The sequence below is a fragment of the Canis aureus genome, chromosome X (genome assembly GCF_053574225.1).
Source record: "Canis aureus isolate CA01 chromosome X, VMU_Caureus_v.1.0, whole genome shotgun sequence".
In the NCBI taxonomy this organism is placed as follows: domain Eukaryota; kingdom Metazoa; phylum Chordata; class Mammalia; order Carnivora; family Canidae; genus Canis; species Canis aureus.
This window is the reverse complement of record NC_135649.1, coordinates 108,881,548-108,907,218: the sequence shown is the minus strand read 5'-3', so window position 1 is coordinate 108,907,218 and position 25,671 is coordinate 108,881,548. Positions and strand designations below refer to the sequence as shown.

The 25,671-nt window shown below is 42.2% G+C and overlaps 1 protein-coding gene across 12 annotated transcripts in view; it reads right to left on the bottom strand.

Annotated features, from left to right (window-relative positions):
- The window catches only part of SH3KBP1 (SH3 domain containing kinase binding protein 1), a 339,190-nt gene that overhangs the window by 90,203 nt on the left and 223,316 nt on the right, over nt 1–25,671 (bottom strand). For all 12 annotated transcript variants that reach the window (XM_077889066.1, XM_077889068.1, XM_077889065.1 and 9 more), the window contains one exon: nt 11,568–11,640. In XM_077889066.1, the coding sequence (XP_077745192.1) occupies nt 11,568–11,640 (73 nt within the window). The remainder of the gene's footprint in view (nt 1–11,567; nt 11,641–25,671) is intronic.

Below are 25,671 nucleotides of genomic sequence, written 5' to 3'. Positions count from 1 at the left end.
CGTTAAATTGGATAATGACAGCTCTTTTCCAACTTTCCTATTGACTGTGCTAGTGAAATATGACAACCCAACCTCAAAACTTACAACACTGAAATAAGTATAGCATTATTGAAGAACTGCCCTGCAGAGTCCCAGTTTGAAGAATAATTCATTGGATTGAAATCATGGAAATATTTTACAAACAAGATAGGACACCTGTGGTCAACAAAGGAAAAAACAAACATTGTTTCTAATCCTTTCCATCAAAAAAACTAAGTGTGGTAGACATTGGTTCACAGGAGCCATTCCCCATCCCCTTCCCAGTTCATATAATCCTGCCGCATTCAGGTATTGCATTTGGGCATTGGGAATAGCTGTCTGCAGTAGGATGAGTGAGATTTGTCAAGGAAAATAATGTTAATTTCACTCCCTTTTGTTGGTGATTGGTTTAGGGGTGGGCATGTGATCTAGTTCCAGCCAATGAGATGTGAGAGGAAATCTGCTTGAGGAGGAGAGGAAGGCTGTTAGATTTTGTTCCCTGATTTTTTAGTTGTGAGGAAAATAGCTGCCCCTGCCTTTCTGCTTTTAACACTGTTTCATCCTTGTTGGAAGACAGTACAATGTTTGGCACAGTTATAGTCATAGTTCAACCATGAGAGGAAAGCCAAGGAAATCACAGAGGAGAGGACTCTCAATTCTTGACACCATTGAGATGTCTGTCAAATTAATCAACATCAAGGGGTCTGTCTCTGGATTCCTTGTTATCTGACTCCATAAAATTGTATTGCTTACCACTACTTTATGGCTGCATAGGTATTGATCACTCAAAGCAGAAGGTACTCTGACATGAAGGAACTTGGTAGAAGAGGATACCTCCACTTACCTCCCCTGAAACTGCGCATGTATGTATGTATACACACACACACACACACACACACACACACACACACACATATGACTATAACCTGCCTCCACTCAAAAAGCCACTTCCTATGCATCTGTGTCACTCACTCTCCCCCTATCTCTTCCCTTGCTACCTCAGGAACTGGTCCATAGCAGGGGCTCAATAAATGACTATGGAAGTGACTTGTAACCGATATAGTAAGGAAATATTTCTAAAAAAGTACTAGTATGCCTTTAAAATGTTTCACAGGGCCATTTTGTTTTCTGCCCAGTTTCCCCATTAGTTAAGGAGGGCAAGTAATACCCTGCCTTTTTTTAAAAACAGCTTTAATGACATATAATTTTTATACCAGAAAATTCACCCATTTTAATTGTACGGTTTGAATAGTTTTAATAAGTATGACCATCAACATAACCTAGTTTTAAAACATTTCCACCATGTATGCTGTTTTGTGTATAATGCATTAGAAAATTATCTGGAAAGCACCAATTTTAGTTAAAGGAGGAGATATGGGTACCAGTGGCTACTGTCAACTACTATTGTCCATGAAGCAAGTTTTGACATCATGCTCACCCCTTTTTGCATCCCCATAACCTGATGCAGCTCCCACTCAATGCTTCTTGATCCCCTAGTGATACCTACAAAGTGGAGGAAAATCTGAGGGACAGCTAAATAGGAGGAGACTCTGGGCCAGGAATCAGGACAGTCAAAACTAGGTTTAATTTTAGCTGGGCTGTCCTAAGCATAAAATCTGAGACAACTACACAGTAGCTTTGGACCTCAATGTCCTTAGGTATAAAATGAGAGACTGGCCAAGGGGGGTGAGAGGAGAGTTTGGTTAACTTCAACAGAACACCTTTTCAGCAAATTTCAACTTATTCCAAAACTCTAATATAAAACAACTAAAAACAGAGCTGCTCTGGTTAGAGAGTGGGGCTGGCCCAACTCCCACCTAGGTCCCCGAAATAATTTCAATGAAGCTCTGGAGGCTCCAAAAAACATACTGAACTAGACCTGAGTTGTGGCCAGCTCTGACATTTCATGGCTCTAGTCAAGGGCACTATAACTCAGAATGCCCCCCCAATCAAACATGGCAACCACAGGCTCACATTTCAAGTTATCATGATATATTTGAAAATAAGGTCCTAATTCAGCAGTACTGGAAAATAAAAACATGCTGTTACTTTGGATGTACCAATGGTTTTAAGACACTAAAAAATAATAAGTGAAAAAAATGGACTAACTCTGAGACTATAATTTTAATTTCATAGTATATGGAACAAAGATGTTCCCTACTTTAATTCAAACATTTATTGAGTCACCACCATGAAAAAGACATTGTCAGTTCTTGGGCCTGTGATATGCAAGTCAATACCCATCACATCCTCACTTGGAAGTGACAAACTAATGCCTGGGGAAAGGCAAGGGTGAAAGGATGACAAGAAGAAAAGACAAATGCTGGAAGAAGTACAGACTCACTCTGACAGGATATGGCTGTGGTATTGCAGAGGAAGGCATGATTACATTCAGGAGAGAGTTCACAAAGGAGGAGGCATTTGATATGTCTTGAAAGAATATAATTCCAAATGCTTTTTGGACGTGGGAAGATTAGAAATTTTAAATGAGTAGCAGACAGAGATGGAGAGGAAGGGGATGAAATTAATTTTTTGAGGCAGGCATTTTCCATCTATTCATCAATTAGATGGATTTAATTAGTCCGAGATCAAATAGAAATGAATGCCCACATGCACATAACAAAATAAAGGCACAACTTATTGAGATGAATTTGTCTCTATTTTTTAAGAAAGATTTAAAAAAAAAACTAATGCATTAGCCTAAGATTGAAATCCTAAGTCAATTCTTAGCTTTTTTTGTCTTTTTTTTTTACATTTATATATTTACTTTTAAGTAATCTCTACACCCAACATGGGGCTCAAACTCACAACTCTGAGATCAAGAGTCGAATACTCTTTTAACTGAGCCAGCCAGGCATCCCTTGAGCTTTTTTGTCTTCGAGTCTTTTAAGAATCTGATAAAAAAGAAAAAAAACAGTGATTCCCTCTTTCCCAAAAAAGGAAAAAAAAAACACATTCAAAGGTGCAGAGAAAATGTTGTGTAGGTTATCAGAAGGTTCAAGGACCCTGAGACCTTGGCCTAGTTCCAAATCAAGATCCTGTATACTAATTACTGATTGGCATTCCAATTTTTAGAATCTTGTTCTATTAAAACCCCCCAAGAAATCCATTCATGATTCACATCCTTCTCACCAAAAAAAAAAAAAAAAAATTCAATCTCTAAATTTTTAGAAATTTACATAATATTAAAAACAGACCATTTAAGAAATTGAACTCACATGCTCATAGCCCATGAGGCCCTTCACAAGGTTTTAAAATCTATTCATATAAAAAAAAAACCCAAACAGACCAACTTAAAAAATACCCTTAGCTTAAAAAAATAAAAGCAGAACAAAAAGAATAAACATATCTGCAAGCAGAACACACACACACACACACACACACACACACACACACACACACAATCAAGGAAATAACATTAAATCCAGGATGATTCTCTGGACTCAATTTTAGGACACGAAGATTAAAATCTCATGTGTCGGAGCGCCTGGGTGGCTTAGTTGGTTGGGTGCCTGCCTTCTGCTCAGGTCATGATCTCAGGGTCTTGGGATTGAGCCCCGCATCAGGCTCCCTGCTCAGTGGGGAGTCTGCTTCTCCCTTCCCCCCTCCACTTGCGCTCTCTCTCTCTCTCTCCAATAAATAAATGAAATCTTAAAAAAAAAATCCCGTGTGTCACAGAGTCTGATAAGAAGCCTTCCAGAACTTCCAGCAGTGGTGGAAAGTACCAGGTCACCCTTAGAATTCTTTTCCTTTGGGATACCAGAACAAAAGTATCAAGCTCAGTGGTGTCTATTTTTACCAACATCAAAACCTAAAGTTCTTTCATTAAATTGACAAATATTATCTGAGGCACTACTGGTTCATAATAATCATTTATCCAGAAGCCCTGGGGACAGAATTTTTCAGATTTTAAAAAGGAAATGTATTACATCCATACAATAGATAACATCCTCAGCAGGGATCTGGGGATGCACTCAACCATCAAATACACTCAAATTCTGCAGCATGTGGATGATTTGTCACCCCAAGTGGGCTAAATAAAGGCTATATACTTAAATTTATGTAGTCCAGGACAAGTTTTATCACCAAACAAGTGATAAAACCTTTTTCCAGCTTTTTGTATCTTGGAAATGCAATAAGGGTATGGACTTGGGTCACATTCTGGGGGAAAGAGGCTAAGTTAAATAAAACTGTTACCCGGTTCTCAAGGAGCTTAGAACCGACAAGAGAGAATGAGGCACAAGGCTTCCGACAAGGCAACAGTGAGAGAAGGATAAGGGTGATGCCTTCAGCTTAAAGCACCAGAGTATCATGAATGCAGAATCATTTCCCAAAGGAAAGTCAGGCTCTCTTCTTAGAGGAGGAGTAAAATGGCAATGGCTCTGTACAATGTTCTAGGACTTTGGCCAGAGGAGTAAGAGTAGGAGTTGGTGGTGGTGGTGGTAGTGGGGTTCCCCAACCATTCCTGATGACAAGAATGATGTGGGGGCACCTGTTGCTTCCCTGCCTTCTCAGATTCCCTTCTCTGGGGGTTCCAATCAACAGATCTGAGGTGGGACCAGCAATCCACAGCACCCTGGTGATTCTCATAAACAGGGAAACTTAAGGAACAATCTACATCAGTAATTCTCACGCACAAATGGGCATTAGCACCAGATGGAAGATATGTGAAAACCAAACCCCCGAGGTTCCTGATCCTCTAGAACTGGGCAAGGCCTGGGGATCTGCATCTATAAAAAGTTGCCACGTGATGCTGATGCTGCAGATCCAGGGACCGCACTGTGAGAGCCACTGATCCAGCCATGGGTATTAGCAAATATTCAATGCTAGAAAAAAGCAAAACAATGGTGGGGACCTGGAGGATGGGCCAGTGTGGTGGTAGTGCCCACTGCTAGGCATACTGTATAAGAGACGTAGACAGAAAATCCAGTCCTGTGTCAGTTTGAGGATCTGGGGCTGGTAGGGATTGCTGGAGAGAATACTACACTTGTCGTTTGTTCAGTAAATATTAACTAAGTGTCCACTGTGTGCCCAGCAGCAAGAGAAGAAGTGCCCTCATAGAGCTTACAAGAATCTGCACCAGCAGTTCACAAATTGGGCTAATTTGCTCCCCAGGGGACACTGGCAGTTACTGGAGACATTTGTGGTTGCCACAGAGGGAGGGGGTGGTAACAGTTATTGGCATCAAGTGTATTGAGGCTAGGGATGCTACTAAACATCCCATAATGGACATAGAACAGTCCAAGAAAGAGTGATCTGGTTCAAATGTTAATAGTGCCAAGGTGGAAAAACCTTGGTCTACACTCAAATTCAGACCAGGAAATGAAACACATGTCACTATGTTGTCAACTCAAGCCCAACACCTGCCTCCATGAGAAAGCTGATGGTGACCCCAACCACAACCACTGCCTCTAGTCCTAGATGCTGTGGGGAATTTGACTTTCAAATTATTTCACTACTATGAATTATAACATTTTTTTAATCTTTTGCTTTAAAAGGAGAAATTAAAAAAAGAAAAAGATAAAAATCTGACAAGCAAAGCCTTTCTGTCTTCTAGTACAGAACACACACAGTACAGCACTATATAGGATACTTGTTTCAAACTGGACATGCCCAAATATGAGTTTTAGGGGAGACAAATGAGCAAAAAACACCTCCCCTGAAAAGGTAGCATGAAAGAGCTCCCAGGTAAGGCTGAAGGAAAAAAACTAACATAAAAGAATCAACTCCTTTTTCTGCTACTTAAACATGTGGTGAGAAAGCAAAAATTAGCTTAGACTGAGAAAGTAAAAACCTGCCTAGCCATTCATCAGGCTGACGTACCAAATGCAGACACAGCCAGCTGCAAAGTGAACAGGAAATAGTATTTCTCCCAAGTATGCACTGCAGCTGGAAAGGGTCCTCGCACCCCCTTCTCTAAGCACTATTGCTTTCTTATTCCCAGAGTAAGTGTGTCTTCTAAAACCACAGACTATCAGAAACTTTGATATATATATATATATATATATATATATCATATCAGTCAGAATGAAATGTTCCACTCTGGGGGCACCTGGGTGGCTCAGTGGTTGAGCTCTCGTCTTTGGCCTAGGTCGTGATTCCGGGCTCCTGGGATCGAGTACGTCAGGCTCCCTATTGGGAGCCTACTTCTCCCTCTACCTATGTCTCTGCCTCTCTGTCTCTCTCTTTCTCATGAATAAATAAATAAAATCTTTTTTAAAAAATAAAAGAAAGAAATGTTCCACTCTTTTTAAAAAAGATTTTATTTATTTATTTATTTATTTATTTATTTATTTATTTATTTATTTATTTGAGAGACAGAGCAAGATCGCATGAGTGGGCGTGGGGGGGCAGAGGGAGAAGGAGAAGGAGAAGCTGACTCCCCGCTGAGCAGGGAGCCCAATGCGGGGCTTGATCCGGGACCCCGGGATTGTTACCTGAGACAAAGGCAGATGCTTAACTGACTGAGCCACTCAGCCACCCTCTGAAATGTTCCACTCTTGACTGAAGGAATGAAAGTCACTGTGACACAGAAAAGCAACCTTGATACCCCACGCAGGTGCAGAGGCACACATAAAGAGTTCTGAACACAGCACTGCACTCTTATCTGAACTTGGTGGTTCCCAAAGAAACGACCTGGGTGCACCTCCCAGTACAGATGTGATGTTGACCCCTTTCCACACAGCCCTGCATTACCTGGAGCCTAGCAAAATACTGCTTCAATTCCATTCCACTGCATTCTCCCTCCTCCAAACTGGTAACTACTCTCATGTTTGGTGCTATGCAGGCTCCTCAGTGCAATGAGCCAATAAACCTTTGTCGGACAAGGGTCTGTCTTAGTGCTCTTGGGCCGACCAGTCTAGAGCATGGACTAGAAAGAACGGAGGGTCTGTGAAGCCCCATGGAACACTGGCAACCACCACTAATCCCTCAGAAACCCAATATAAGCTCGAGGATCCTATACATACAAATGTGTCTTTTTTCCAACTGGTGACTGTGAACTCGAGAAAGGGGATCCATGGCTACTGTGCCACTTTTACAAGACTCTGTCCAATATGGAGCCTGGTTGAATTGTAAGTCATTTTTAATTCATGTGCCCCATCATCACTTGCTATGTGCCCAGGGAGTCCATGGCACTTTTCTGTGCTGTATGGGCGTATCGAGTAGAAGACATAGCCCTTGCCTTGAGGAACTAATGACAGCTACAAGGCACCATGTGTCACACCATAGAGGACAACCCCCAAGACATGAGGCAATGAACAAACTGACCAGAAAGGTGGTACAAGTGTCCAGGAATGGAGTGAGGGGAGGTCAGGCGGGGGGGGTTCAAGTTTAGCCTCTGCCCCATGGTCATCATTTACTCTGAAGTCTGACCTGCCTTTGTTCCAATGTTATCCAGGATTATCTGTTTCCTAACCCTCCTACTCAACTGGTCCTCCGAATCTCTGAGATTGAACTGTTTGTTCAGAAAGATGCTAAGTAGCCATTTCTCCGGGCTGTTTTTCTATCCCACAGAGGCCACAAATCTGCATCAATTGTAGTAAGAAACAGGGAAATTCCAGATGTGGTAGCTGGAGGAATCTCAGGGTACTTCACTTATGAATATTTAGACAGTTTCCCTCTTGTTATGAAAATCATGGCAATCTGTTCCCCAGCATGTGTTTCAGATGAGTTTCAATATCATAAAAGGTTTACTGGGGGAGGGGAGATGATGTTAGTTGTTTAAATAAATCCCAATCAGCTGAGTTACTTGCCCTCAGAAAATACCAATCCACGTGAACATTTTTTGAACCACCACAACGCTTACTCCTTTAGGCTGCCGAGGACAGAGATGTGACGACGAGGCCTCTGTCCTCTGAACTCCTGAGCAGTTTCTATTAGAGATCTGTCTGCTAACCAGAAGGAAGGAGGCTGCCCTGCTTCCAAGCTCAGGGTCATTTCTAATAGTTGGTCAGCACTCTATGTCCTTCCACTTGAACGTGGCAGTTGCATCAAAATTTGAAGCAGCAAATTGTTCCCAATGCAGGAGACTTTTTAGTAGACTTAGGTGCCTCGTGGAAATCAAGGGAGAACAAATACCCCAGAATTTGCTCGTTACAATGAAAGCCAGGAAGTACGTGGGTGAGATTAACTGCAGAAATTCTTGCTCTGGGTCCTTGAAAAACATCTGTCGATAAACATCCTTCAAGCCTTCACTGACAGTGAGAATTCTTCTGACCTGCTACCCACCTACACGCATCCTTCCACCCGTACCCGGTGACATCTCATATTCCTACTGAATTGTTCCCATTTTCCTCTTGCTTCTCCCGTCTGGCTGCTCACTTCTTTGAATGCAGAAACCTTTTACTCTGAATTGTAAAGCTTTTGGAATTGAATCAGAGGATGAAGGTGCTGGAGAAGCCTCACGAGTTCTCTCTAGTACAGCCCTCTGACTTCACAGACAACGCAGACAATGAAGAGCAAGGCCAGAGAAATAAAATTATTGGCCCAAGGTCACACAGCTAGCAAATAACACAGCTGGTCCTAGAATCCGCACTGCTGACTCCTGGCCAAAACACACCAGCCAGCCTCTGTAAAAACATACTTTATTAAAACCCACGCCCCCACTGTGATGCTTCCAGGGAGCCAGGTGGATGGACGTAATTAATAGATACTTGTAGGATGGAACAGGCTTGGGCTAGAGCCAGGATCCTCCCACAGGCTTGAAGGAGCTGAATATTCGGATCTGTGTTAATACCTAGGCCCAGGAAGCCCATCTTGGATCCCAGAATTACTCTCAAACTACACTGTCCAATATGGTGGGCACTAGGCACAAGTGGCTACTGAGCATTTGAAATGTGGCTGCACCAAGCTGGATGTGCCATGCGTATAAAATCCATGCTGGATTGTGAGGACTCATATAAAATAAAGAATAAAAACACCTCACTTAATTGTTTTATACAGGTTATATGTTGAAAAGATAATATTGGGGATATATTGAGTTAAATAAAATATATTTAAATTAATAAGTTCACATGTTTCTTTTTCAAAAATGTGGCTACTAGAAAATGTGAAATCATGTATGTGGCTCACATAATATTTCTATTAGCCAGCACTGCTCTAATTGCTCTAATGTGCTCTAATAACACAGTTGCCCACCTCCCCCAGCCCACCCAATCTTTCCAAGAAGACTCAAATATCCTGTCTGCAGTCATTACAGAGGGTGAAAAGAAAGCATCAAGGACATGCTCTTATCCTACAGCTAGTTCTTGAGACCTGAGGACTAGTCACTTAAGCATGCCCCATGGACTGTCCTGTTTTGTGCCACATCCCCTACAAGTGACCCTCAGGCCCCTACTGCTCAGGCCCCTCCCAAAAGCAACCCACAAGTCACCCAAGGTCCTATTTCCTCTGGACAGAGGTGAACAATCTACAGAGAATGTCAACTTTACTTCTACTGAAACTCTTTCCGTTAAAAAAAATTCTGTTTCTCAGATTACTATTTCTGTAAACACAAGTCAGGTTGATAAAGACCACTGGTTGTCACATGTCATGAGGACAGCCTGTCCTAGGGACCGCATTCCAATCACCTTTGAGGCTTGATGGGTCTTCTCCTTTGCCTTCTTCTGCCTCTTCCCGGTTCTGGACATCCAGGCAACTTTGCTAATAATAGTGATCATTTATAAGCTTGTTAAATAGCCATAACTATAGAATAAGCAGGTGAATGGGAGGAAGGACAGGCTACTGTCCAACAAGAGAAATGTTTGCAGAAATGATTTAATGCTTAATTCCTCAAAATTCTTTAGTGCCTAAATGCAGGTCTAGCATGATAAGCCTATAACCTGCATGAATAAAAATATAGGGCCAGTTTCTCCTTAGGAATATGTATAAGCTCCTAACAGTGGTTTTGAAAGTGTGGGTCCTCAACCAGGAGCAGCAGTAGCACCACCTGGGAATTCCTTAGAAATGCAAATTTTCAGGCCTCACCCCAGACCTACTGATTGAGCAATTCTGGAGGTGGGACCCAGCAAGGTGGAGGGTAGGGCCCAGCTTTCCAAGTGATGCTGGAGCACACTCAAGTGTAAGAACTGCGGGGTTAGAGACTTAGACCAGGGGGCTTTCTGCCTATTATCAGGAATCTGACTATATCATTAATGGACAAAAGGCATGTAGACTTCATCTGAACCCTAAACATTAAGGCAGAGATCTAGCATCTGCATCTGTACCATCCATGAACTTATTTCTCAAAGCCACCATTTTTGGCTTGACAAGTCCCACAAATTCATTTTCTTAAGTCTAAGGCAGTATCACTCATTTGCTCTCGAATCTACCCATTTTACCCTGCAAAACGAACTCTTGGTATATTATTTTGCAATTAAAAGAATAAAGCTAGGCTTTATTCCTACGTTAATCATATTTGTGTGATTTATGTTCTCTCAATCTTTGGCTTTCCAAACTAGATTAGTAGTCTGTCCATATTATCCTCATAAGAAAATCTGAAACTAAAAACAAAAACAAAAACAAACAAACAACAATAAAACAAAATCCCTAGAAGGAATTGAAGTAATTGGTTCTGACCAGAGCCCATCCAGAATGCCCTAGTTACTGGAAGGATAACAAAAGGAATTGGAGGCTTGCCAGGTTAAGAACTACAAATTCTGGATGCCCAGGTACATTTGCATTTCAGATAAACAACAAATGGTGCGTGGGACTTACTTACAACCAAAAAATTATTCACTGTTTATCTGAAATGTAAATGTACCTGGACATCCTGTATTTTAACTGGCAATGGACCCAAAGTAGGGAATACTGCCCTGTGGGAAGGTTTTGGGGAGACAGCCATCCTCAAATACTTAAAGAGCTATTAAGAGAAAAATGGGCTAATACCAATATAGATTCCGATACTAAAATTCGTGGATAAAAATTACAGGAAGAGCGTATCTGGCTCAATGGAAGAAAGACATCTGTATGTCAAGAGATAATAGCCGAGACAGGTGGAGGATGCTGGCAGGAAGGCAGAGTTTGGGAGTGCTGGTTGAGGTCTCAGGCTAGAAGATAGGGCCCTGGACTTGAAGGCCTGTGTGTCCCCAAATTGTTTGAGTTGCCATTCTCTAAAATCTTTCTGCCTCCTGAACTATGCAAAGTGCTTGGGTATACACAGATAAGCCGTGGCTCTGCACATGGGCAAGATACAGGTGGCAGGAAAGGACCATGTTCCAGAAAGGAGAAAACCTGCAGGAGTTCTGAACCTAACTTGTGCCCACCCACTGGCAGGACCTCATGAAACACATTTGGGTGTATTTTTTGTGATGTGTTTTTAAAAGCCATTAAGGTAAAAGGGGTTAAAGAGTACACTAATCATGACAAGCCCTGAGTAATGTACAGAACTGTGCAATCACTACATTGTACACCTGAAACTAACAGAACACTGTACCTTAGCTACCCTGAAATTTAAAATAAAAAAAGTTAAACAGCCATTTAGATAATGTGAGGATTTTTCAAAGGCATTTCCATGACTGGAAAACCCTTAACGGCTTCCAAGAGTAAACTGGAGAAATAAGGTAACTCACTCTTTGTCCTGCTGTCCATTTCTGGTTTTGACGGCTCTGGAGTTGTAGCTGGAGGTAACTTCTTTCCAATAGTCTGGGGAGGAAAGAGACCATTTTACTGAACAAGATGATTCTCTCCATTAAGCAAAGAAATAAAATCAAGTTCATGATGAAAAAATGCTCCCGACTGCTTCTAAAAACCACAGACTTAAGTTTTTGCTGCTGCGTGTAGTGGTTGCCATTCTTCGACAGGTCAGACCCTCCATGACAAACAAGTGGGAGGACCAGGTAGAAAGAGCTTTATCCTTGGAGGCACTCAGTACCTTTTATTGTCATTCTTCCTTATGTCCTTATTAAAAGTTTGATTATTTTCAGCAGACTAGACAGGCACATTTCCTCTCACATTATGAGAAGCTGACTACATCTGTTGGGGCACAGCAGCTGGCCCAGAGGAGGTGCTCACAAGTGTCTGCAGAGCAGAAGAATGGTAGTAAGAGGGAAAGAATAAACAGACAGAAAGAAGGAAAGGGTAAAGGGATGGAGGGCCAGAAGGACAGGTGTACAGGCAGGTGGAAAGCGAGGCAGAAGCCTGAGTGTCCGGAGCAAGTGTGCCTTGCTGCATCTCCTGGCCACCGAAAAAAATCCAACTTGTCTTGCAGGGTACAAGTCAACACATCCACGTCCTCAAGGACAGCTCTAGCTGCCCCAAAGGCGGAACATGGAGGGCCTTGCAGCCCTCCTCTCACCAGCCTTTTAACCTTCCAGGGCTTTGAGAGAGGCCAGTGTCACAGATCCTAGGTGTTTATTTACTTAAAAAAAAAAAAAAGATGAGTCTGTTTGGAGTTCATTTTCTTTCCTTCATTCAAAGCTAATTCTATTATCATTTATTATTTATGACCATCCACCGAAAAGACTGATCTTGTCTCTGACTAAAGATGTTCCTGAAAACACAGGTGGCTCAGAGGCTCAAAGTACCAAAAACGAAAAAGCAGACAGCAAACAAAATGATAGTTCCAAAGGTGAGGTCTCTTCCCACTCTTCTCTTTTGCCACCACATTCGTGTGATTATGCTTAAGGCCCAAAGAAACTGTCTATTGATTCCAGCGAAACAGCTGTTGAAACCAAGTAGCTGGGGAAATCAAGCTCCCCAGCAATGAATGCTTTCCCTGGTGAGAATTCCAGCCACTGGGAAAACCAAACATATCTGTCCTTCAAACACATGGAGAGGAATGAACTGCATAATTCAAAAACTGGCCTGGTGGAATGTTTCCTCAAATAAAACCGATTCACCACAGTTTTTAATTTGAAAAAGTTCTTCATGCTTCAAATGTTGAAACTAACATTAAATATGAATAAATCACAGAAAGAGGATAAGATAAATCAAATCCTCAGACCTTCATGAATTTTTAAAAACATTTGTGACAGAAAGCTTTTACATTTTACACGGTGACATTTTTATTTAGTGCCACAGGGCTTTCTAAATTGGATAAAAAATGAAACCCAAAATATCATGCCGCCCCTTGACTGCTGCTAAGTACTCAAACTAATAACATTTTGTGATTCCAAGGAAGCATCAAGGAGGAAGAAAGCATGTTGTTATTTGGCCATAAGGTCAAATTTGACGAAAAACCATCCTTAGTATTATCTTGAAAAATCAGGAAGTGCCGAGAAGAGGAGACACTGTCAAGTGGCATTCACATTCCTGTTTGCACTTCCAATGGCATCCTCCTCAATCTCCATCCTTCCCTTAGGGACTGAAACAAAGCAACACTGTAGTTAACTTATTAGGAAGAAGAAAAGTAAAACCATTAATACTTTAGTGATTACTGACAGTGGAGAGAGGAAATCAGGAAAATACAGAAAGGAAACACTGCTCATTCCTGACTTGGGTTCCTTTCTGGGTAAAAATGAGGCTTCCTGGGGATCCCTGGGTGGCTCAGCGGTTTAGTGCCTGCCTTCGGCCCAGGGCGTGATCCCAGAGTCCCGGAATCAAGTCCCACATCGGGCTCCCTCCATGGAGCCTGCTTCTCCCTCTGCCTGTGTCTCTGCCTCTCTCTCTCTCTTTCTCTCTGTGTCTCTCATGAATAAATAAAATCTTTTTTTTTTTAAAGGAGGCTTCCAATGGTCTGGGCTTTATTTTATTTTATTCTTTTAAAGATTTTATTTATTTATTCACGAGAGACACAGAGAGAGAGGCAGAGACACAGGCAGAGGGAGAAGCAGGCTCCATGCAGGGAGCCTGATGTGGGACTCGATCCCGGGAACCTGGGATGATGACCTGAGCCAAAGGCAGAAGCTCAACCACTGAGCCACCCAGGCATCCCCCAGTGGTCTGGGCTTTAAACCAGATGCCTTCCTTTAGGGAACCCTTCACAGGTTGTGTGTTCTTACAACTGCCTCTTATTTAGTAACAAAACGAAGTGCTGCTCATGGTCTCTGACGCCCTGGTTCACAGGACAGCGAAAGCTAAGATACATCAAGAATAGCCACCAGTTAAATACACTTACTTCTTTCTATACAGAAAGACACGCGAATGCAGAGCTTACTCTGTTCTTTCTCCTCACTGTTTCAGAAAATACTGCACCCTGGCCTCTGTGTGGATCCCAGCAACAGGGGTGATGGTGAGGCTGATAATGCACTCATCTGCCAGGGGCTCTGGACTTAAATGGACTCCTTCTTTCTTCTTTTGGGCCGTGATTGAAGGTCAAGAGTAAGGCAAGTTCCTCCCCTCTCAGCCTGATCCCCCAGGCATCCCACAGGCGGAGTACAGCTCCCAGACGTGCAGCACAGTATCTATCACTGGGAACTTGCTAGTAAAGCCAATTCCCGGGCCCCACCCTAGACTTTCTCAATCAGAAACTCTGGGGACGGTGCCGGGCAGTCTCTGTCTGAACACACCCTCCAGGGGATGCTGATGCACGCTCAAGATCCAGAAGCCCTGACGTAGATGTGGGTGGGACTCCATCAGCACTAACCAAATACCTCTCTTGGATTAATTAACAATGCAGGTGCCTACTCTCATACCTCCATACATCATAAACCATCTTTTTCACTCTTCTTACTCTTCTCTCTCTCCTTCCAGAAGGCCTTGATGCCTTTTACCTTCTCTGCTCTCCGGTGGCGTAACAACTCATCACTCCTACTATGTCACTCAGCTCAGAGAGGAACGAGAGTTTAGTGGAGCTGACAGTGGGAGACGATGTCACTGAGGGGAGAGAATGGGAGCCCAGGTGGCTATGAGACCCTTCACTAAAGAAACCCTGAGAGGATGGGTGTGGGAAGGGACAGATGGACGAATGGACAGGAAGATGGTTTTGTATCAACAATGGATGCCCATCCCTAGCCTCAGACTACTTTGAAGGCCAAGTGAGCAGATGTGCATGACTGCACAAACCTTCAGGGAGAGCCAAGTCCTGTGGCTTTCAGAGTGTTTCCCTCTACGGGTATGGTAGATGGGACATCTCTTCGTTGTACGAGACTGTCTCACACACTACACTAAAGGATATCTGGCAACCTTTGCTCCTGCCCACTAATAGCCTGCAGTGCTCCTCCATAAATGCATCCACCCCAAATGCCCTACCCCTTTCTAAACACCACATTTTAGAACCTCTGTCCCTGCCTTTCCCCTAAATATAAGAACAAAAACAAGGGGCAATGAAATACTGCTTTCTCACCAGGCTTTCAGCTTCCCCTACGTGGCTGAAAACAACTTTGGTCCACTAGGATAAAAGTGAAAAGACTCTCAACTTTCAAAGGGCAATGCCTAGCTCTAGTACACATATAGGTCATATATAATTGAAGGCCAGGCCTAAGTGGACAGAGAAATCAGGGAATCACATCCAAACATCTCTCGTCCACCTTGCAGGCAGTGAAGAAGGATGTTAGGCTTCCAGCAGCTATGGAAGAGGATTCAGGATCTCTACTCACTGCTTCCTCAGCAGGGTTCCGGGATTTTGCCCTCCTAAGAAGGTAGCTTATCCAGGACAAGGACTGGCCATGCACTTGGGGGTTGTGTTGACTCTGCTCAGGACACAACTCTTTCACTCCTAAGAGATGGGCAACAGGCCCATTTTACCATCTGCCTTGTAAAGGAACACTTGCCAGCTACGCTCCACAGCTCAGCCCAGCATTTCCTCTTCTCTGTGCTGTGGCCTAAAGACTTATTAGTACCAACATCTATGCTACTCTGCTCTGTTTGCCCCCCCAATCTTGGAGCTGCTGCTTAGTCTGGGAGTAGATGTCCATACGGATGACTGTATAAAGCTGAAGACTCTACAAATAGACAATTGTTGATTGCCACTGATATCATCTACTATTGCTATGGATCTACTTCGACATACAGTCATCACCAGGCTGCCAGCAACTTTTGTCTCTCCTACCACATCCTAATCTCCATTTTAAAAAATGACTTTTAAAAATAAATAACTAAAAAAATTCATTCCTTTGAATATTTAAGACCAGAAGTCTCTCAACTATTTGCTTTCTTGACAAAAGTACTAAGTTTCTGGGGGGGTTGTGTACAGTAGGAGCATCATATATACTCCTAGCTTCACAAGATCTGGTAATATAGCATTGGGAAAGATAAGCCCCATATGATTTCAGTTACTGGAGCAAGTAATTTTTTTTTTCCTGTTCTATGCCAAAATGAAGAAACTAATGCTTGTAGGAAAGACAGTCACTGGATTTGAGCCCAGTGGAATCCAGTTCCCTAATGACTAATATATCTGTTTCTCTTTGTGACTGATGGAGCGTGAGGCCAGGGTCCTACTCAAATCAACCCACTCCTGTGACTTCATTATAACTCAGATATAAACTCCTTTGAGTGCATACAATTTTCTCATTATAGGACAATGCTAAAGAAAGAAGTTTAAGTCCCATCTCTGAAAAGTCCCCTCTCCAAGAATACCACACATAATTCTTCATCACAAAGGCAACCAGGTTCAGTGGATAGGGGGAAGAGAGTGAGAGCTCCCTAAATTCTAGCAGTCAGTGAAGCCTCTCTGTTAGTAGACCAGGTTTTCGGATACCTATTCTAGAAGAGGGTGATCTTCTGAGAAGCTATACGCAGACATTACTCAAGTGCTCACAGAAAGCCAAATACATGAGATAACTCTTCAAACAGCTGGTAAAATATAAGATAAAGGATGGCTCTTTCAAGGCATCCCTTTTACTACACTTGTGTCTAACAGTATTCCTTCTGGGATGCCTGGGTGACTCAGTGGTTGGGTGTTGGCCTTCGGCTCAGGGCGTGATCCTGGAGTCCCGCGATCGAGTCCTGCATTGGGCTTCCTGCGTGGAGCCTGCTTCTCCTTCTGCCTGTGTCTCTGCCTCTCTCTCTCTCTCTCTGTTTCTCAATAATAAATAAATATCTTTTAAAAATAACAGTATCCTTTTCCTTTCTGCTCAGTACAGATTTATTAAGTGCCTGTTCAATGCAAGACAGGGAAGCATATGAAAAGGCAGGAGGATGCCACACATCACTGCAAACACTGAAACGGCAATGCATTGGGTTTTCCAGAGTGCTGTGTTGAGGAGTGTATAGCAATGTGGCATGGTTACCCCAAATGTTAGTCACATACAGGATATGGGGAGATAAAAGCTACAGGAAATAGTGACTGGAGAAAACAAAACAGTATGTATATGTAACCATATCCACAACTTTTTAGCTTTCATTTAACATCATAACTCTGAAAGGATGTACAAATTACTAAAGCTTACTGTAAACTCTGAATATTTCTTTTTAAACACCCCCTTCACGAACACCTATAATTGATGATATTATGAAAAGTCTTCCTGCTGCTCAGCAGGGAGCAGTAGGAGCAGAGCCAAAGCCCTGAAGCTCATGTCAGAGCCAGAAGAGAACAAGCACAAAGGAGCATCCTTACAATGTGCGCCTGTGAGCTTCTGATGGAAGCCTTTTCTACTTGCTGGGAAATTTACATTAGCAACTGTCAATTTGCCCATCTTTGGTTGGCTCAGTTTAAACTATTTAATATCAACAGGACATATGGCAGAGTAAAATGCAACTCAGAATTCTGAAGATAAAATGCACGGTCCAGTAAAAGTAAAAATATATTTTTAGTTCCATTCTAGAGACAGAGGTCACCTTTAAAACATCTCACATACCACTAGGTCAATTCTGACATCTCCAAAGATGCATGCTTCAGCCTATTTTTAAGCATCACTATAAGAAAAAGAATTGTTAAAGTAATCTTCTGACTATAAAATTGGGCTTCAGACCTACAGTTAGTTACTTATATAGCATTTATTTCCCTGGTTGTCTTGAAAACTTAGCAATAATTCAAGTTATGCTAAACCTCTTTGCCCAATCATGGTTGAAGACCTTATCAGATTCATAGCTGCTTTGGAAGCATTTGTTAACTGTATTACACTGAGAAGTTTAACTGCTTTTCTCCCTTTTTCCTCTTCAAATATAGTGACCTGCTTGAGAGCAGGACCTAGATATTATTTTATTCTCTATCTCCACAAAGGATATGAAGGGTCAGTAAGTGTTGAGAGGAGCAGGGAGTTTGGGGGTGCCATGGACTCCCCCTTTGCCCTAGCATTAGCATCCTCCCACAGCACAACTGGTGAATGAGGGGAGAGGTCCTTCTTGACAAAGCAGACCAGGAGGCCCTCTTAGAGCCCCATGGTTTGTCACTGCCATGTATCAGATCTTTCCAGCATAGTTTTAGGTGACAGCACATTTTCCGGGATATCGTCCTAGACCTGTTGCCCCGGCCTCATGCCCTTGTACCCATGCCCCTGAGCTCCTATTAATTATTAGTCACTATAAAGCAGAATCCAGTCTCAGCCATGTTTCTGGTAGACAGCTCTCTGCCTATGGTTTCTAAATATTCATCCTAGCCTATTGCCTCATGTTCCCTCAAGTTCCTATCTATTATGATCAAAAGATCTTCATCTGGAGGGTTCATTATCATCCAGGTATATACACCATTCTCTTGTTCTGAAATAATTTTCCAAAGTATGTTCCCAAGATGTTCAACCAACCAACCAACTGCCAAAACGGCTAATCCCACAATCTGGTAAATACGGGAAACATCGAACACTTGGCCTAATACTTGCATAATAGCATATTAAAGGCTCTGGAAAAAAAGAAAGGCTCTGAGAAGTCCTATAGTTACTGTTTAACTTTATCCTTAGCATTACCTAAGTGTTTTCTAAATGTAACTGGTACTCCTGCTGCCTATTAACACACCATAAGAATGAGTAGTGTATGGAATCGTTGGATAAACACCACTACCTCTGCTTCCTAAAATCTCAGGACTCATCCTCTTTGTTTCCTGGACTCACGACTTAGAACCCACCCTTGATTACTCTCTTACTGTATCTTCTCATATCTGATGCACACCAAGGCCCTGTTTTCAGATTTACCCTTTCCTCTTTGACCCAAGCCTAGAGCCTTGTTACCACCACAGGGACTGTTTCACTAATTTTCTAGACAAGAATCCTATTCCCCAGTTCAGGCTAACTTCCTCTGATTTCCCATGAGACTCAGATTTTAGTCAACTTCCACCATCACCCCTTACTATATCTACTTCAAAACACTCAGGGAGGGCAGCCCAGGTAGCTCAGCAGTTTAGCACCGCCTTCAGCCCAGGGTGTGATCCTGGAGACCCGGGATTGAGTCCCACGTCGGGCTCCCTGCATGGAGCCTGCTTCTCTCTCTGCCTGTGTCTCTGCCTCTCTTTCTCTCTCTCTCTCTGTCTCTCATGAATAAACAAAATCTTTAAAAAAACAAAACAAAAAAAAAAAACAAACAGGGGAAAAAAGCCACTCAGAATATATACTGCTACTTAATGGCTGTTTATATAAATTCCCAAAGCCCTGAAGAAATTTACTTCCAATTGCCTCAACCAGCCATATCTCTCAATGGCTGGTATCTTTCCCTTGTGCTCTTAAGACTAATAGCCAACTTTCTCTGCATATAAAACTCCAAAGCCCATCTTAGATGCTTCCATTAGGCCTTCCGGGGTTTACTCTTTCAATCTGTCCAATAAAAGTTTAGTATCTGTCATTCTACTGAACATGTATGTATGAAGTCTGTTTTCTGTTAGTGTATTTCTCTCTCTCCCCGAGACACTTGCACGCATTTGTGTGTATCGGTAGAAAGATGTATCTGTGAATTTCAGCCAATTCTATCATTTATCATGCACTTTATCTTCTGCCAGGATTTGATCATGTGGGTCACTTGTTTGCATTTTGAATAGCTCTAGAGACCATGCCCTAAAAAAAAAAACTAGAAAGAACCCTAGAATACATTCTCAGGTAGGGTAGGATTTTCTCTTTGTCAAAACAAAATAAGGTTTAGTAGAGGCTTCTACTCCTGCTGGGGAAACCAACATTGAAGAATGGATCAAAACCTACTTAAGTGCTCAATGAGGTGGAGAATGGACATTCAGACAACATTAAAATCATAGAAGGCAGCTCTCCAAACATCTGACACTATATGAAAAAAATACTGTTTATATTTTACCCCCACTGTTCCCAAGAGAGAAGCCTGCATGCTATTTTGTTGTAGGATCATCTTATTCACAGAGGATGAACAAGCCAAAGTAAATTTCCATTGCATATACCACTTAGACAAAATACAATTCGCCATTATACTCTAAAAGACTATTTTCAGTGTTATGACACATAAAAGGAAAATGTAAACCTTCCTTAGACTAGAGGATTTAGTTTTATCTTTTGATTAACAATGCTCTCTTTTTAGATGCACCTGGAGAATTAAAAAAGAGTATGAGTAAGGGAGAGAGAAGGATGGTATGGCAGGAGTAAATACCATGGGGCTGGTTTGAGTTTTGTTCATCCAGGGCTTTAATAGGAAACTTGCTGAACTTTTGTAGACCCAAGTCCTAATTTTCCTATAAAGTAGCTATATGAATCCAATTAACATACAAAGATGCTTTCTGGATTTAAAATATTTTGATTTATTCAATCACAACATAGTCTAGGCCATGTCCCCTTACCCGGGTTGGCACCTCCTCCCTCAGTGACTTTGAATCCCATCTCACTTTTAAGGTTCAAGTAAAGTCCAACTGGCTACACGAAGCCAGTTTCAGTAATGTTTCTACTGACATGCAGCCTCCAATGGTTCATGACATTTTTAAAAAAACATTTTATTTATTTATTCATGAGAGATACGGAGGGAGAGAGGCAGAGACACAGGCAGAGGAAGAGGCAGGCTCCCTGCAGGGAGCCCGATGTGGGACTCGATCCCAGGACCCCGGGATCACAACCTGAGCCGAAGGCAGATGCTCAACCACTGAGCCACCCAGGTGCCCCGGATCATGACATTTTTATGACACACTTGAAGGCAAAACCACACTTCTTAGTTTTCCTTTATATCTCAAAAGTGAAGGCTAGCCTGCCCTCTCTCTCCTTCCCCTATCCCCTCCTTCCCCTCCACCCTTTCATTCTATGCTGGAGGCTGGGTAGCAGTATATATTCTCAGTGGCTTTTTTCCCCTGAGTGTTTTTTTTTCCCCTGAGTGTTTTGAAGTAGATATAGTAAGGGGTGATGGTGGAAGTTGACTAAAAGATGAGATGGACAAAGTCCTGGACCTTTACTAAGTTCAAAATTTAGTAGCAGAGACAGACTCATTAGCAGAGCATCATAGTACAGAGGGATGAACACTACAATAAAGGTGTATAGAAGAGAAAAAAAGGAGCCATTAATAGTTCCACACTGGGAAATAAGTCTCACAGCACTGATGAAGCTTGAGGCAAATTCTGAAAAGTGAGCAGAAACTTGCCAGGTAGAGAATGATGGAAAGGGTCTAGGGGAAGAGAAGAAGGAGTGAAAGTGAGAATGTGTGCAGGGAAAGGGGGTGTGAGGAGGAAGGGAGAGCTACTTGGGTCAGGAGGCCAGCAAGGTAAGTTGGGGCCAATATTAAGTTTGTGCATTATCTTAACGGCAACTGGTAGTAAGCAGAGATGTAGTGTGATCAAACTTGCGACCTTAAGACCAAAGATTTGGTGGCCTCCGAAAGAATGGAGAAAGTAAAGACATGCAAAAGTCAAGGGGCTAAACAGGAGGTTGCCACAATGATCCAACCAAGGCAGTGAAACGAAGAATGTAAAAGAGACGTTGGAGAAGTATTTGGACCTCTCCATACTTTCAGACACCACAGGGAGAAGTTGGTGATTGTGAACTAGTTTGAATATGGACAAAACCCAAACTCCGTTACATTCTTGAGTCTACATATATACATTTTCCATAGGTACTGAGCGTCAGTGACGCACTGAGAGCAAAATTAAGTTCAGATCCTGGGATGCCTGGGTGCTCAGTGGTTGAGCATCTGCCTTTGGCTCAGGTCATGATACCAGGGTCCTGGGATTGAGTCTCCCATCAGGCTCCTAGCAAGGAGCCTGCTTCTCCCTCTGTCTATGTCTCTGCCTCTCTCTGTGTCTCTCATGAATAAATAAATAACATCTTTTCTTTCTTTTTTTTTTAATAAATAACATCTTTTTAAAAAAAAAAAGTTCAGATCCTGATTAGAGAGCAAAGCAGCCCATCACAGAGACTCAGAGAAGCATTTCAGAGAATCTATCCTAATGTGAAGAATCATAGTGAATGTGTTCTCAGTGCTCCAAGGCTGGTATGGTGACGTTTTGGAGAAAAATAGTAGGCCTGTGATAGTTGTGAACAGTTAGCTTACTGTTAAAACACCAATCTACCATTTGAAAACTAAAATACTTTTTTAAAAACAGAGACACAGAAGAAGCTCTTGAGACATATGAAAAAGTATCTTTCTAATCTGACAAATTTAAAGTAAACAGTTTAGTCAAATATGTCTCCAAAAATGTCTTACACTAGAGACAAAAATGGGAAATTTCTTTCCCCAAAAGAGAAGGGGTGCCTGGGAGGCTCAGTTGGTTGGGCATCTGCCTTCGGCTCAGGTCACCATCTCCCAGCCCTGGGATCGAGCCTGCTGTTGGGCTCTGTGCTCAGTGCAGAGTCTGCTCCTTCTCTCTCTGCCTCTCCCCCTGCTCTCTCTTGCATGTACTCTCTCTAATAAATAAATAAAGTCTTAAAAAAAAAGAAATTTCCAGAGAAGCTTTTGTGTCCTTCAGAGCAAGGAAAGGAAAGGAAATAGTTTCAGAGAAGAGGTAATATTTGCAGCAATGCTTTATTGTTTTGTTTTCAAGTAAAACAGCTATTTATAGGGCTAGGGCACACATTGGAATATTATTCAGCCTTAAAGAAGAAGGAAATCTTGACACATGATACAACATGGATGGATGAACCTTGAAAACATTAAAATCAGTGAAATAAGCCAGTCACAGAGGGACAAATCCTATATGATTCTACTCATACAAGGCACCTAGAGGAGTCATATTTTTAGAGACAGAAAGTAGAAGGGTGGTCGTCAGGGGCTGGGGGCAGAGGGAATGGAGGGTTAGCGCTAAAGGAGTATAGAGCTTCAGTTTTGCAAGACAAAGGGATTTCTGGAGGTGGATGGTGGGGATGGCTGCATAACAATGGAAATGTACTTAGTGCCACAGAAGTATGTACCTAAAAATGATCAAAATGGTAAATTTCGTGTTATGTATATTTTACTGCACATTGTCAAAAGGTTTAGAGAATACGCCTCTTTCCCTATAAGCCTCTATGCATGAATGTTGACGAGAATGGCCAGAAACTGCTCATGAGCCTCTAATACCCTGCTACTTAATATTCAACCACAAAACAATCTGGGGTGCAGCCAGCATCAAAAGAGGTGAGTTGGAGAACAACCCCATCTTTGTCCAGAAGCTCATTTCAGTCTTAGAGGAAACACTCCTTCCATTTCTCTGAAGGACAACCTACTGCTTCCAGAAAGACAGTCTCTCAGTCTGGCTCCTGCTACAGAGCTCTGGTTTTAATGCTGCCGGGCTCGTTCTTCCCTCTTTTCTTTTTTTTTTTTTTTAAGATTTTATTTATTTATTCATAGACACAGAGAGGGGCAGAGACACAGACAGAGGGAGAAAGCAGGCTCCATGCAGGGAGCCCGATGTGGGACTCGATCCCAGGTCTCCAGGATCACACGCCAGGCTGCAGGCGGCGCCAAACCGCTGCGCCACCAGGGCTGCCCTCGTTCATCCCTTTCATTGCCTGCTCCACAGATTTCCAAAGAATAACTCTTATTCCCCCCCCCTTTTTAAAAATCATCTGGTCTCCCCGATTTTACAGAAGAAGGGAAGAGAAAACTGCATCAAAACTTAAAGACTCGATGATACCATCTTTATATTTTATTCCATTAGGAAGAATGAGTTCACGACACATACTTATTCAAAACAGGAACCTCCTAAATATATGCAGAGATCAGGCACATATTGGTTACATCTTCTAGACAGAGAGTGAAATACTTAGAAAGAGGACCCCAAGGTGCCACAAGAATGGCTATCCTTCAAGAGAGATCAAATTAACTTCAGGGCGCTCTAGTTACTAGTTACTAAGCCATATTCAACAATAAGGGGTGAACACAAATTCTGTGTTTTCCATGAAAATATCCTACATGTAACCCTTGGACTCTCTTACACCTTCCATGTTCCTACTGCAGATGCTTTGAATCTCCTGAACAGCACTCACTACCCTCTCTGCTTTGGATTTATGGCTACTTATGTGTAGTCTGTCTGATGGACTAGAATACAAGTGGGGGCGGGGCCAGGACTGCATTTTGGTAATCTCTGTATCCTTGGGTACATCTTGCATACTGGAGGCACTAAATATTCATAATTTACTTTAGTCAACAATAAATTCATTCATCAAAAATATTTAGATCTATGGAGAAAGTACTGTGTGCCATGCATTTTTTGAGGTGCTAGGGATAGAACAACAGAACGAATAAACTTTCCCCGTCTTTCATGATGGTATCTAGCAAGAGTGACTTCATATTAAGTAGGATTCCTCTCTACGAACAGACTTACCACTATGTGATCTCGGGCAAGTTACTTAACCTCTCTATACCCCTGTCTCCTTGTCTGAAATGGAAATGATACCATGTACCTTATAGATTTTCTAGGAGGATTAAATGGAAAAATGTATATAAAGTGCTCAGCTATTATTGCTATTATTGAATTTTACTGAATAAAAAAATCAATCATCATAATGCTCTTTATGAATCTAGTTACAAAGAATGACTGTTTCGATTACAGCAGCTTTTTAAAATAATAGGTTAACTGGCCCATTCCTTTGCTTGGGGAATGGAGAGCATGAAGCGACTTTTACAAGACAGTCACGCGGCAGAGACAGCTTGGAGCAAAGCTATAATTCTGACAAATGAGCAAGGAAGAAAAGCAACAGCAATCACCATATAGTCATTGCCTGGGAGGAAAAACAGACAGAACAAAGAAAATGGGAGAAACAACTGAGGCCAAAGCCGACAACCCACAGAGCTTTCAGGTCAATAAAGCTTCGGTTAAGGTGGCACCCTACAGTGAGTGGCCGGAAGACTGTTCCAGAAGCCCCTCAAATACAGGCCCATGCCAACTGCTTCTGGCTGCATCCAAACTGTTATCTACTGTTAACGATGGAAAAACAACAAGGCGTGTGTCTGGGAAAAATGGCCTGTTGTCAGAGAACAGAAAGCCTTTTATTGGGAATTTTGATACTCAGGAGCAAACACACCACCACAGAAAATCACTCCGAGCCATCTTTTACAAAGCTTGGCATCCATTCAACAATGGATGAAGAAATCCTAAATGTTTAGGCCAAACAGATACTCCTCCCAAGGCAGTTAAGAAACATGGACCAAATGAAACCATAAACTCATGTGGTACAGATTTCTAAAGCTACTAGTAGAAATTACTGAGACACTTAGATGTGAAAAGCTAAATTCACAGTCCACTACCTGGAAGCAGCCAGGGCTCTTGCCGAAGGCTGCTCTTAAGGCTTCTTTCAGTATCAGCAAGGATGAGACGACGGGAATTCTGTTCAGACCTTATAGGTAGTACATCAAATTCAACAAACCTTTGTGGAATGCCTACCACTACACAGCCCACAAGCCCAAACTGCATTCCTACATTATTTTTATGTTTTATGTTTTCAAGAACATGCTGTGTTTTCAGCTATAATGTGGGAGATTTAGACATAATGTTGACAGGAGTCAATGCAACCAGCA